General features: G+C 39.8%; 2 protein-coding genes across 2 annotated transcripts; both read right to left on the bottom strand.

Moving 5' to 3' along the window:
* LOC130870368 (trace amine-associated receptor 3) lies at positions 1–1032 on the bottom strand. The gene has a single exon (XM_057763071.1). The coding sequence runs from the start codon at positions 1030–1032 to the stop codon at positions 1–3; it is 1032 nt and encodes a 343-aa protein (XP_057619054.1).
* Positions 1033–10879: 9847 nt separating this feature from the next.
* Positions 10880–13605, bottom strand: LOC130870435 (trace amine-associated receptor 2). The gene is made up of 2 exons (XM_057763161.1): positions 13582–13605; positions 10880–11875 (listed from the first exon to the last, which is right to left on the bottom strand). The coding sequence occupies exons 1-2, from the start codon at positions 13603–13605 to the stop codon at positions 10880–10882; spliced, it is 1020 nt and encodes a 339-aa protein (XP_057619144.1).
* Positions 13606–15028: the final 1423 nt, after the last annotated feature.

Here is a 15028-nt window from a genome sequence, read left to right as displayed (position 1 = left end):
TTAGTGTGCTTCAGGAAAGAGGTTTGCAGTTTCTGAATTGGAAAGAAATATTTTTCCTGACACGATATGCTCAAGAGCTTTGCGAAACCATGGATAGAAAAAGCCATGAATGAGGGGGTTGCAAGTAGAGTTGAAATACCCAAGCCATACCAGAAGATCGAGCACTATGATGGGTGTGGAGTAGTCTAAATATGGGTCAATCAAAACAGCCAGAAAGCAAGGCAACCAACAAGCTAGAAATACCCCCATGACGATGCCCAGGGTCTTAGCTGCTTTCCTATCCTTTTTCTTAGACAGGTTTTTTCTTACTTCTCCTTTTGTATTCTCGGGCATACTGTTGAGGGCTCTAGCATGTTGTTTGGAAACAATAAAAATTTTACCATAAATACCAACCATGATGGAGCCAGGCATGAAGAAGCAGGTAGTGAATAGTATCGTCCCCCAAAATTTGTTGAACGTAAGTGCACAGAAATTGAAGCAAGCGACAAGAATCTGGTAGCTCTGCATACCGGAAACATTGGCCTCTGATAGAACTAAGCCAAAAGAAAAAAGAGCTGGGGCCGCCCAGCAAAAGGCCAGCAGTCTCTTGATCATGGACACCGTCATGGTGGCTGTGTAGTGCAGAGGATAACATACCGCATAAAACCGGTCAATGGCAATGGAGCACAGGTGGAATATGGAGGTCAGGCTTAGCATCATGTCGAAGCTGGCGTGGAATTTGCAAAAGCTGTCCCCGAAATACCAGCAGCTCTCCACTGATCTCACCATGCTGTAAGGCATGATGACAAAACCCAGCAGGAAGTCCGTGGTTGCCATGGAGAGGATCAGAAAGTTGGTGGGGGAGTGGAGCTGTTTGAAATGTGAGATGGAAATCATTATTACCAAGTTTCCGAAGATGGTGATAACCATGGCTCCCGTCATAAAGGAGTACATTATCACACGGACACGGAAAGAGCGACTGGTGGGAGGGCAGGTTCTGTTCCCAAGCTTTGGACAGCTGGATAAGTCTTCGGGAATGTACACTAGATCCATGGTGCTTTATCCTTCGATTCCTGTCCAGGAGAATGTCGAGATTTCTTCTTTTCTTCACATGATCACAGAGAACTTCACCTGCCAGGAGTACATCAATGTTCAAAGTCTTCTGTGTTAATTCACTCTAAATATCAGTAATTCAAAAATTCAAAATTATACCTACTGTGTTTATTTTCTGAGTTAGTTGCCACAGAAGGAAAATGAAAAACTTCAACTGTTTGTGCTTCCCTGTGTTAATGTTTTTATTTTTGTCTATCCATTCTCCCCTTTACTCATTGTATGTTTTCCTAAATACTGTTTAATTCCTGTAACAAACTGGAAGATTTCCCATAATTTTTTGGTTGACATTTATCATAAGCAACCTCATCCCCAGAACTTGAACTATAATAACCTTATATATCTCTCTCCATAAAAACACTTACTATGCAAAATCTTAAGTCAAACTGCAAAGTTTTTCCCTATGTATTTGTTCATTAGCTTGAATTCTTCATGTGCAAAAATTCTATAGCTATTTTAGGCACCAGAAATAACATATTGTCAAGGAAAACTGTTTATAAGTAATCATGCCAAACAGTTTACCACTGGGATATTTTATTTCTCTACAACCTGATAAAGTTGGCAACTCTGCAGACACATTCATGTGTCCAAAGTCAAACAGGTAATGCAAGATGTTTTTCTGCAATTAAAAGCTATTGAAAATTTGCTGAATACCTTCATTTCAGCAAAAGACATAATGAAATAACACTGAACTTCAACTTCATAACCTAATTTCCTTAGTTTTAAAAATGAAAGTATCATAAACTATGCTCAGAATAAAAACTGTGAGCCAGAGTGCTAACACAGAAAGCAAATATTTGTGCAAGTCACTGAGTAATACAGACACTGCCATTCTCCTAACCAATTCTCCAATTTCAGGACCTAGAACTAGCACTAACTATGAGTCTCTGTTTATTTCTAGTTCCACAGGTTAGAAAATAATGCTGAGTTCTATAGAACCCATTAAAAAAATCGTCTCAATATACAGAGTGGTGGCTCAGTCCACCACTCCACAGCCTGAGACAGGGAGTTGCCAGAATCTCAAACCTGGCTGGGCTACATGCTGAGTTCCAGAGAAAACCAGTTCAGAAACAAACAAATACACAGACAAATGAGTAAGTATCTTCAAGCACAAATTCTCAGTTTTAAATTCTGTTTTTACAGACTCCAAAACATTCTGAATCTAAAAGACAATTTTGTCCCAAGAGATTTGTGTTGATTTCTGTTAAACATGCTAAGTTAAAAGCAGCAGGGTGATGGAATAATTTTATGTGTAATTTCATAAAATAGATTAAGATTTTGTTATAAAGCATAAATGGTGTAAAATGTACTAGGAAAGATAAAGTATATTCATTAAGATTTGTGGCTCGATATTTTCTGTTTCATTCTCTACTGTCAACACTGAAGAAGGCTGAAACAGGAAACACCACGTGAAGATCGCTGCAGGGCTGACGGTCAGTTGTCCATATTCAGGTGTCACACTGACAGATAAGGTAGAGACAAGGGAAACATTTCTCCCATGAGTTTACTTTATAACTATGTGTGGGGCTTATATTCATAACATCAAAAATAAAAAGCAGCGACAACTCCTAGTTCATACATAAGCCTTGTTTATTTACAATGGACATTTTTTGAAAAGCTGGTAGGTGTAGGCCAATTTTTAGGTGCTAGACGCTTACAGAGGATGGGCTGAACAGCTTCTGTTCCATAGAGCAGGGCAGAAGGTAAGTTACAATTGTGGGGAGCTTTTCTTATAATTTACATGAAATGTTGCTTTGTTTGGAAACTAATAAAGCAAAAATTATCTACTGAAACTAAGTGTGGGGAAGTGTGTTAGACATGGAGTGGGAAGCAAAGAAGCTATTGAAACACATCTTCCATAAGGACCAGACTTTTTCAGTGGATGAAGAGGAGAGTATAGGAAACACGCCTTGACTGACAGGCAGGTCAGTCTATGGCCCTGCGGGTGTGTCAAGTATATATTTCAACATCTGTTTCCATGGAAATTCTGATGTAGGATCCCCCTTCCTTCAGTCCCTCACCCTGCACCTTTAACAGTGGTCTCCACATTGTCTTGAAAATGTCTACTGTAGTCTGGTTGTGGTGGCACATGTCTTTAATCCTAGCACTCAAGAGGTGGAGGTAGGCAGATATCTGTGAGTTCAAGACCAGCCTGGTCTACAAAGCTAGTTCCGGAACAGCCAGAACTGCTACACAGACAAAATCTGTCTCAAAAGAAGAAGGAGGAAGAGGAGGAAGAGGAGGAAGAACTCTGAACAAACATTATCTTCCAGAAGCCGTGTGTGTGTGTGTGTGTGTGTGTGTGTGTGTGTGTGTGTGTGTGTAGTTTGCTTGCTTCTTTGTTTGTTTTCAAGTCAGTGTTTCTCTGGGTAACCCTGACTCTCCTGAAGCCCTCTATGTAGAACAGGCTGCCCTTGAACTCAAAGTTCTTCCTGCCACCCAGGTGCTGTAATTAAAGACAGAAATCAGATGCTATTTTAAAAAAAAGAAAAGAAAAAGCAAAAATCAAAACCAAGAAACTTCCCCTGTAGGAATTAATCTCACAAAATTATTGATGCAACCAAAGAAATTAGAGAGTGGTGAGTCTAGTTCTGTTTTAAATACTCTTTGCCTTCTAGCACTGTGCCTTGTCTTAAAGTAGATTTCTAAAGAAAAGAGATAGCATTCCACTTACTTGCTAACCCCAATGACACAAAACAAAGCCATCTTTAAGGCAGGAATCACTTGTTAAATAGTAAGAAGCTAGCTCCAACACATCATTGAAAAGTTATAGTAAACTTTTCAATTATAGTAAAGCACTTTGGCTCATGGCATTCAGTAACTTGTCTTAGAAAAGGTTAAGATAATTGGACAACAGAAAACACTGTTTAAAAACTAGCAAACAAATCCTTTCTTCCTGCCTCCCCCTCAAATACAAGCAAATCTCAGATAACAGTAAAAATTTTGGCCATCTGAAAGTTTCAAAACTACTTGCTCCGAATCCTTCTTCTTTTATATTGTTCTATTTTGCTTTGGGGACAGGGTTTTACTCTGTAACCAGAGATGGTTTGATACCCATGGCAGCCCTTCTTCTTCAGCCTCCCTGATGCTGGGATTTCAGACAAAAACTATTACACCCAATTTGCCAAGCATATGCTTGGTTCATTGCACAATCCCAGCTGCTTCACATATATGAAACACCTCAGATCTTGAAGTAGCCACTGCAACCGCACAGGTGGACCAGTATTATAATCAGGCTCTCCTGGTCCCTTTTCCAGTGAACCTCCTTCACCACTTTCTGTCTATGATTCATTACTGTTTTATCTGGGCAGCAAAAGTATTATGGCCTCTGTCTGTCCAAATAAAAGTAATCTGAAGGCCAGTTCTGTTCTCATTTCCTAGAAATGGGCTTGACATGAAAAATCAGGCCATTTCCTAAAAGATGCATCTTCACAATGCTTTCATGCTAGTTGTACACTCATTGAATTCACAAGAACTCTTTCAGATCATGAAGATCTGACATTTCTGGTATGGCATTCTGTGTGTTTGGAATGAGGGAGGAATTCTGACAAGCAAGGAGTGACAGAAAATCTTAAGTAAATGCTGCTTGCAGGGGAAGATATTAAAATAATACACTACATCTGGAAGTGATTTGAATAGTGCATGTTATTTTTGTGAAGATAAGATGCCAAAGAAGAAAATGTGTCTTAGCATTACCAAAAAGCCTTGCAATCATTGAGTCATGCCTCATATAATTTTTGAACTAAGCAAAAGCATTTTATATGTCACATAGAAACTTGTAAATGCTACCTAACAAATTTTGATGGAAATATTAAAGTCTTTCACAGGAATACTGTAATAATTATTTTCAAATTAGGGAAACGAAACTCTACCTTTTTCTGTTATAACCCAGGTATAACACATTCTAATTCCCAAACATTTGTATTAGGGAAAAATGGTCAGTATGTTTCCAATTCTTTTTATGATGTGGTACCTTTTGTTTCTTGTGTTCGTTTCACTTCATTGAGTCTCTTCTGGTGGCTTGGCGGGTGTGATGCAAGAAGTTCTGGAAAGTCCAGTGCAGAGAATTAATATACCTGCTTATGTAGGTTTATCTCTGTTCTCAAGAGGGCTTCAGTGAAGACGGCAGGTCCAGGAGGCTAGGAGAAGTCTTCACTGAAGATCCCCGATGTAATTACTATTTAACTTTCTTCCCTTGAGGACATCATAATAGTCTGTGTATTTCAGTGTCCCGGTGAATGTCAGTTTCTTTTTTCCAAATGAAGGACAATAATTTCTGGTCTGATGTCTTGGATATACTAAAAATATATTGACATATGAAACTAAACTAAATATTGACTGATGATATCCAAGGAAAGAACAATTGTCTTTTTTATTATTTATTTATTTTTCCTAGCCCAATCACAGTTTCTCCTCCCAATCCCTACACCAAACCTCCCCTCTCCCATTTCCTATCCACTTCTCCTCCTTTCTCTTCAGAAAAGAACAGGCTTCCCATGTATATCAGCCGGCCATGGCATATCAAGTTACAGTAAGACTAAGCATCTCCTCACCTAATGAGGCTGGATGGGACAACCCAGTAGGAGGGAAGATTCCCAAAAGCAGGTAACAAGAGTCAGAGACAGGCCCTGTTCACACTGTTAGGAGACTCACCAGAAGACCAAGCTACACAACTGTAACATAGGTGCAGAGGGCCTATGTCAGTCCTGCAAGATCTCTGGTTGGTGCTTGAGTCTCTGTGAGTCCCTAGGAGCCCACATTAGTTAATTCTGTGAGTTTTCTTGTGTTGTTCTTGGTTCCTCTGGCTCCCATAATCCAACACCCTTCTCTTCTAATATTCGACTGTGGATTTCTCTACACCTGTTTCCATCAGTTGCTGGGTGAAGCCTCTCTGGCAACAATTTGATGACTATCATTAGTATTTTTTTTCTTGCCATTTTGGAAATCAATATGGTGAGAAACTGGGAATGGGAACCGACCTACCTCAAGACTCAGCTCTATCACTCCTGGGTATATACCCAAAGGATGGTCTGCCATACCACAAGGACACTTGCTCAACAATGCTCAGCAGCTTTAGTCATAATAGCCAGAAACTGGAAGAAACCTAGATATCCATCAACCAAAGAATGGATAAAGAAAATGTGGCACATTTATACAATGGAGTATTTATTTATTACTCATCTGTTAAAAACAATAACGTCATGAAGTTTGCCAGAAAATGGATGGAACTAGAAAATAACATCCTGAGTAAGGGCACCCAGACCCAGAAAGACCAACATGGTATATAGTCACTTATAAATGGATATTAGTTATAATTAAGAAAGGAAAACTATACTTTAATCCACAAATCCAAAGAAGCTAAGGAACAAGGAAAACTCAAGGGGAGGCACATGGATCTCACTGGGAAGGAGAAATAGAGTAAATATCACAGGTGGACAGGGGAAGGGGAGTTGGATAGGGACAGGCATGGAAACAGGAGGTTGGGGGAGGATAGAGGGAGAGAATACTGGAAAAGACAAGTGGAATCTTGGGGCATCTCTGGGATGAGCTAGAAACCTAGTGCAAATGGAAACTCCTAGGCATCCCTGAGAGTGACCCGACCTAAGACTCCTGGCAACAGGAAATGCAGGGCCTTAACCAGTCATCTACTGTGACCAGGCACTATGTCCAGTGGAGAGATTTGGACCCCCAACCGAGCCACATAACCTTTGACCTACAATTTACTCTGCCTAGAAGATACTCTGGGTTAAGGTGGCACAGAAATTATGGAAGTGGCCAATGACTGGACCAGCTTGAAACCCACATCCTGAGAGGAGCACATCTTTGACACCGCCTGGAGGGGCAGGACCCAGAGGCTGCACACCCAGGGACCTAGGAATAAACCAAAGAATAATTGTCTTAGTCCTGAAAGGTTTTCGTTTCCACTCTGAGTGAGAAGATGTTGGTATGGGAAGGACGATTTGTTTTTACTTCAATGATTTGTATAGTTTGACTAAAGTGCTTAGTTGAGGTGCAGAGACAAAAGGGAAAGAGAAGAGGAGAATATACCAAATCATTTCATCTTAGAAACTAATCAAGAGATGGGAGAAGTGTTCATGAGGTCCCACTCACTCATCCTTGAGGAGATAAAGACAGCTGAAGGTTCCTGGGAGAGGTGGGAAGCATTCTTCAGTGTTGTAGAAACTGCTAAGTTATTCAGGCTCCAGTGCATAAACCCACAGCCATGCATTTACAGGTGACTCTGATTAAACCCAGTAGGTAGGTACACACCACACACACACCACACACACACCACACACATACCACACACTCACACACCACACACACACACTCCACACACACACACACACATTCCACACACCACACACACTATTGTAGGGGCTGTGGACTGTGTTCCTGCCGCCCCAGCTCCTGGTTGCCTGGCTAGCTTATGCCCCAAAATAACGACACACAAACTGTATTCTTTTAAACACTGCTTGGCCCATTAGCTCTAGCCCTTACTGGCTAATTCTCATATCCCGATCAACCCATCTCTAATAATCTGTGTAGCATCAGTCTTACCAGGAAAGATTCAGCATGTCTGACCTGACCGCTTGCTTCATCACTTCTGGGTCTGAGAGGAGCTGCCCAGCATCTGAGCTCACTTCCTCTTCCTCCCAGCATTCTGTTCTGTTTACTCCGCCTATCTAAATTCTGCCTTATCAGATGGGCCAAGGCAGTTTCTTTATTAGCCAATGACCTTCCTCCATCAACACACCACACACACACCACACACACACCACACACACCACATATATACCACACACATACACCACACACCACACACACACACACCACACATATATACCACACACCACACACACATATACCACACACACACAACACACATACCACACACACACATACAAACACACACAGAGCAAATTAACAAATAAAAAGATAGTAAAATAGAGGAACTATTGCTGAGAAGAAGAGAGCTTCATGGGGAGTGGGAAGGAATAAAAGTAATAGGGGATGAAATGACCAAATATATATTTGTATTAGAAGCAGTCAAAGAATAATAAAAATGAAAACAAAATGACTAAATCTCTTAGGCTTTAATATGCTAGATTAGTTCCCATCTCTCTACCTGGCTTATACAGTTTCTTTTTTGGAATTTTTCTATCTTTTTTATTTTATGCTTTTAGTATTTTTGACCATTCTACTTCTTCAGGCTGTGAGGAGCTGACCTAGAAGGACAGTGTGGACAGGGAGGTAGCTTTGGGTCTACAGAAAAGTGACAGAGCCATCTTCCAGCTGCATTTGAGGAGGACTAATATTTAATCTGGTTACTTTTAACTCTGCTGTGAGCTAAGGTCAAAGCAAAAGTTGACTATTATTTATAATGTTAATTTTTGTTGCTTTGTTAAAAATAAAAAAATTAAATAAAAATATTTAATATGACAGATTTCACATACATATATTAAGACCCATGTGAACACAGACATGTCTGAAATTAAATTTTGTAAGACAGTATTTTAAAAACTCAGTCAGGGATTCTAATATCTATTTTCCTCTAATTGGTTTTTCATTGAGAATGTTGCTTACAGCTTACACTAAGACCACTGGTGCTCACTTTAAAGAATAGCCAATTAACTTTTCAGGAACATTGGCATTACATTCACACCTTAAACTCAGACAGAAGGCTATTAGGGGGCTATTGTTTGTATGACACAGGAAATGTCTGTGTGCTGTGATAGCCAGACGTGCTGGCAAGTGTTTCCCCTCCTCAGGAGGAAAAATGAAATGTAAAATTTGACACTTTACGTGTCATACAAACATGAAGTCAACAAAAGGCAGTCAACACCGAATATAAAGTCACTAATACCAGATCTTCTTTTTAAATACTGAAGTTTTCTCTTTTTTTTTTTTTGCCTTCTTTCTTTCTACTCTAAAACTCAATAAATATAGATATTGATCAAACAATGACGGATTCAAAACATAACATATTTGGTATTGCATTTATTAATCATTGCATCCAATACACTACAGGCCTACGAAGAATAGAGGACACTGACGAGAGCTCTGCTCTAAGTGGAGAACAGGCCATTGCCATGACCAAAATGATGCGCTGATGAGGACTTTGAACTGATCTGTGCCTCTGTGGCGGTTTTTCTGCTCTTTCTTTCTTCTTTGTTTTTATTTATTTATTTATTTATTTATTTATTTATTTATTTATGTGTTTGGGGAGGTGTGTGAACATCTATGAACACATCCAATGGCTCATGTGTGGAGGTCAAAGGACAATTTTATGTAAGAACTTGTTCTCGCCTTTTTTCATGTGGGTCCCTGGGCTTGAACTCAGGCCTTGAAGGGAGTGCCTTCATGTACTGAGTCATCTCGACAGTCCTCCAGTTCTTTATTTAAAAGACATATTTACTGTCACCACAGTATCTAGCAGACGTCTAACCTTAGCTAATTGACGCTTTCTGCCAGAATGTGAGATTTTGATATTGTTTAGTTGCCAATAATTTTTACTTGTTCATATTCCAAAAATCTGATCACTTAGACACTGAGAAAAAAACAATAAATGAAGATGCTGCACAAAATGAATGGCGGTGGCAGGAAAGAGCATTTCTCAAGTTCAACTGCATTCTGATCCTCATGAATAGAAAAAAAGGAGGTGGAGCTAGAGATGACTCAGAGGTCAAGAACAGTAACTGCTCTTCCAGAGGACCTGAGTTTGGTTCTCACCACCCACATGGCTCTCACAACCATCTGTAACTCCAGTTTCAGGGGATTTAACATCCCCTTCTGGGCTCCACAGGTACTGCATACACATGATACACAGACATACATGTAGACATAGCACCTTGTACACATAAAATAAAATCCTTTTGCAGGGCGGTGGTGGCGCATGCCTTTAATCCCAGCACTCGGGAGGCAGAGGCAGGTGGATCTCTGTGAGTTCCAGGACAGGCTCCAAAGCTACAGAGAAACCCTGTCTCGGAAAACCAAAAAAAAAAAAATCCTTTTTTCAAAAAGTGTTTGCATATTCTTTTTACTCCTGAATCTTTACTCATCTACTACTTCCTTTGCTATTTTTTTTCTCTTTTCTCCCTACTAGTGCCTTACAAAGGGTTAGACAGAATTTGGGTACACAGAGAATTTCTCTTTTTTCTCCTTAAATACTTGAACCCAAGAGCCTTTATGGTAGCCAAAATCTCTTCCACACCTCCTCCCCCTTACACACACACAGACACAGTTTGAGCAACTTGATTTCTTCTGTATTTTTCTTTTCTCGATTTGTCCTTCTTGTGAAACACATTATGGTAATTCAGGATATGAACACAGTATTCTAAAATCAGAGTAATAATCAGCTCCACCACTTCAGCCATGGATCATTTACAAGTATTGGTAACTTCATTCCTTTTGTATTCTGAAATTTATTATGTATGTTTTAAACAATAGTCACCCTGCTGTGCTAAGAATTAGAAATAATTACTGTACCCTTTATTATTAATTTTAAAGTTACCATAAACTCATACAGAGTCTTGATGTTCCTACATGCATTTTGTTATGCCTTTGTTATTCAATATTTGTTATATACCATACATTTTCATACACATGTATTCACATATATATGTATACATGTATATATACTTTTTTTTCTTTGTTCTTTCTTATTCCCCTCTCGCAGTGCCCTGGCCATCTTCTTGATCTTCCTTGCTGGTCTTCTGCCCTTGTTAAGCTCCTTGAAGCAGCCTCATTCTCTGAGTCCCAGTCTGTGGTACACTAGTACAGATCAAATCTATTCTGTTTCTTTTTGAGTAAACAGATTAGTAGTATGGAAATGTGAGCGGAAAATTTTACCCAGCAAAATGTACTTTAGTGCTCTGCGAAACCAGGGATAGAAGAAACCATAAATTAAGGGATTACAAGTGGAATTAAAATACCCAAACCACGTTAGGGCGTCAAATAGAATGGCAGGTGTAGAGAAATTCAGAAAGGGGTCTAGCAGAATAGTGAAAAAGCAGGGAAACCAACACAGTAAGAAAACGCCCATCACTATTCCTAAAGTTTTGGCGGCCTTTTTGTCTTTCCTCATTTGACTGTTTTGATTTTCTTGCAAGTTATCAATCGCACGAGCATGTTTTTTGGATACCGTGAAAATTTTGCCATAAAGCCCCACCATCATAGAGCTAGGAGTGAAAAAGCCTGCCACAAACAAAGTAGTCCCCCACAGCTTGTTGAACATGACTGGACAGGAACTGGAACATGCCACCAAGATGTCATAGCCTTCGATACCGTCAGCATAGGCCTCAGAGAAGACTACCCCGAAGGCAAAGGCTCCAGGAAGTGACCAGCATACAAGCAGCAGTCGCTTAACGACCGGAATGGTCATTTTGGAGCAGTAATGCAAAGGGTGACAAATGGCATAAAACCTATCGACGGCCACCGAGCAAAGATGGAAGATGGAGGTTATGCTAAGCATCAGGTCAAAGCTATAGTGGATCTTGCAAAACGTAAGTCCAAAATACCAGCAGTTCTCCACCGACCTGACCATGCTGTACGGCATGATGGTGAATCCCAACAGGAAGTCAGTGACCGCCATGGAGAGGATGAGGAAGTTAGTCGGCGTGTGAAGCTGCTTGAAGTAAGAAATTGAAACGATCATGGCCAGATTACCGAAGACTGTAATGAATATGGCTCCTGTCATAAATGAGTACATGGCAACTCGGACCCCTAGAGACCTTTCATTTTCTGGGCACGATCCATTTCCATATTCTGAACAATCAAGGGCTTCCTACATAAAAGAGGGAGCACATGGAATTTTATCAGAGACCAGACAAGCATTTTATTCTTAGGTTTGCTTTCACAGACCAATTCAAGAAAAAATACTGCAGACTCAAGGAAGACAATTATACCGAAATATAGGACATGTCTTTCTCATTAACTTTATGATTTATAGAATTCTAAAAGAAGAGATTAAAATGATTTACTTTACACTTTTGGTGACTCAAGTTTTACCATCCATTCCTACTTTGTTCTAATAGGATCTGTAATCAAGAAGTTTAAGAAGATAGGGAGAAAGGATGACGAGGAAAGGAGACAGAAAAAAGAAAAGGGATAATGTAATAAATTTATTAGTGACAATTCTAACTGAGCTTCCTTGTGCGTATAGAAAGAACAGATAACTGCTAGAAAACTCATACACTCATCCTCATATGAACCTGGAATCCACAATCAGACTTGATTTGCTGTGTGTGTGTTGCCCCATAAATCTAGGCTATTGTGTAAATACCGTTTCATTCACGTGTTTTATTATTTCCTCTATGCTTTGATTTTTTCTTACTAAAGTTGTTTTTAAAGTGGAAAAACTTTAAATGGAAAAAGTACCATTAATTATCTGGGAGAGCTGTCCTCTTTAGCAAATCTCCAAGTATTACAAGCATCACACCACCTGAACAGTTAATCAAAGGGTGAAGGTCAGAGGACACATTTCAGGAGTTGGTTCTCTCCTTCCGCTGCGAGGGTCCTGGCGCTGGAACTGCAAACGTCAGACTTAGCAGTGATTACTTTTAACTGCAGTAACTAAAGCAGCTGTAGGGGACGGAGTAGCTGCCACCAAGGAGTGAATCCAACACAGTTTTACTCCTCTTTTCCTTCCTACTCTGCAGAGAAGAAATGGAGTGTGTGCGTCAGGGCCTGGAAAACACTGTTTCACTGAAGCCATTCACCGCCTTTGACTCTTAAAACCTTTCTGCATCCTCTTCTTCCATGGTGATCCTTGAGCCTTGGAATAGTTTCACTAAAATCTTTTCCCCACACTTTTCTAATGTGTATATTCTCAAACTATACTTATTTTTAGCATCTAAAGAAATCAGTGTTTATAGTATATTTCTTAATCCAGTAATTAAAGTAAAACATAACATATGAAGGGATTGAGCTATAGATGGAATAGACAGACAATAGACAGACAGATACTCTACGCAGATAACTTTTTACTTTCCAAGTGAATGGTTTTAATATAATATGAAAATTTTCTTTCGATACCCTATGCTCCCCCCTCTTTTTTATTCATAGTGGGGATTCAACCCTGTGCCTTGTTTTCAGTGAGCACACATTCTACTCCTGAGCTACCTCTGCTTTATTTAGGGAAACACCTGTACTAAACAAATCGGTTGATCCTTACAAGGAACTCCCACTCTTTTCCAAAATTCTAAATAGTCTTCTTGGGAGACAAGATAGATTGCAAAAAGGCACACATTGTCTTGTTTCAAGCTGATCTGCCTTTCAGTGCAAATCCATAGCAATCCCTGCGTCTTCAGTAATCTAGACTCTTACATCTCGTCTCTGCGTGGAAACAGAGGGGAAAGAGAACATTGACACAAAGGGGAAAAAAATGCATGAACAATGCTACGGCATTACAGTGTAGACATTTCACTTCTTAGCAAGCACTCAAAGAAGAGAAAACACAGATCTACCCCTTCACATCCCTTCTCCACATACCTGCTGTGCTTCAAAAGATGTCATTGTAGCTGCTCTGTAGGAGAAATGTTGTCTCCTCTCCTGACTCTGAATGCTGCTGTTGAACTACAAGACAGGAATTATGAACTGGGCTTCTTTATAGTTTAACAATCCATCTCAAGGGCATTGGATATGTGTTAGGCGGGGGGACTCATGTTATTCTGAAACTTGAGCAGCTTAAGTGACCCTGACCTGTGCCTGCATCCTCTTAGGAGTCTCTGCTTTCCTATGTTTTCATCACCCGCAGCACTATGAGCATTCAAAGGCAGCTATCACATGAAGGCTGCAATAGTCAAGTTGAACCACTTTAGTTATTGGCTGTTCTCAATCCCAACTAGGTATGGATGGGACGGGTGATTCAAGGAGAAAAGATAAGTGTCTCCTCTCACTTTAGAATGACCACAATGGTCAGAGTCCATATTTCGTGTCACATTTTATACTCACAGAGGTTTACCCATCTATTGTTTTCCTCTCTTAGTCTGGGGATGTAGCTCAGTGCTCTTAAGACCAGACAAACTTGACTCCATTATCATTTCTTTTAGTAACTCCCATGACTGCACTCATATCTTCTCAGACACCCTTTGTTTAAATCTCCTCACTTAGTCACAGTTGCCTATAGTTTTGTATGTCTTCTTTTCTCTTAAAATAGCTCATTTCCCACTTTCCCACTGTTTGGATAACTTTGGAAAGAAATATACTTCAAATGCTGGGGACGGCAGAGGGGAGAGGGACATCAGGTACCTGCTTGAGTTGAAACAATGCTGGTTGTCAGTGACCTCAGCTGTTTTGGCAGCTGCTATGGGTGTAGGAAACTTGAATAGATATGTGGGAAAATGGAGCTTTGAATGGTTTTAAAGGGCTCACTGATCTGTCTCCTGGAAGTTCTTACTGACATTTTAGAAATAAACTCCACATTTTCATCCTGTTGGATTCCTATGAAATACACAAATGATTTTTGATTTGACCTCTCCTAATAGCTTTTCATAAGGAAGAAAGAACAGCAGCAAAAACCACCCGTTTTGTAATTCACAACAATTCAATTATATTGCAACATAAAATGAACTTTTATGTTTTTAAAGAAACATTTATAAATATCAACTGAAATGATGGCAAAGAAGTTAGGTTCCTAAGAATTTATCTTTAATAATTTGCATAAGATATTACTACTCAAGACTTTCCAGTATCTTTCCTGGCTCTGTAAAGAATTATGCAAGTATCATTAGAGGCCAGGATATAGTTCATTGGCAGAATGCCTGCCTAGTGTGCAGGAGGCCCTATACTCAATCTAGAGTGGGCTGGGCCATCCAACACCAATGAATAGTCAAGACAATTCTCTACAGACATGCTCACTGACCAACCTGACCTGGACAATCACTATCCAACACCAATGAATAGTCAAGACAATTCTCTACAGACATGCTCACTGACC

Source organism: Chionomys nivalis, chromosome 2 (assembly GCF_950005125.1).
Source record: "Chionomys nivalis chromosome 2, mChiNiv1.1, whole genome shotgun sequence".
In the NCBI taxonomy this organism is placed as follows: Eukaryota; Metazoa; Chordata; class Mammalia; order Rodentia; family Cricetidae; genus Chionomys; species Chionomys nivalis.
The sequence above is the reverse complement of the archived record's forward strand: the minus strand, read 5'-3'. Positions and strand labels throughout refer to the sequence as shown.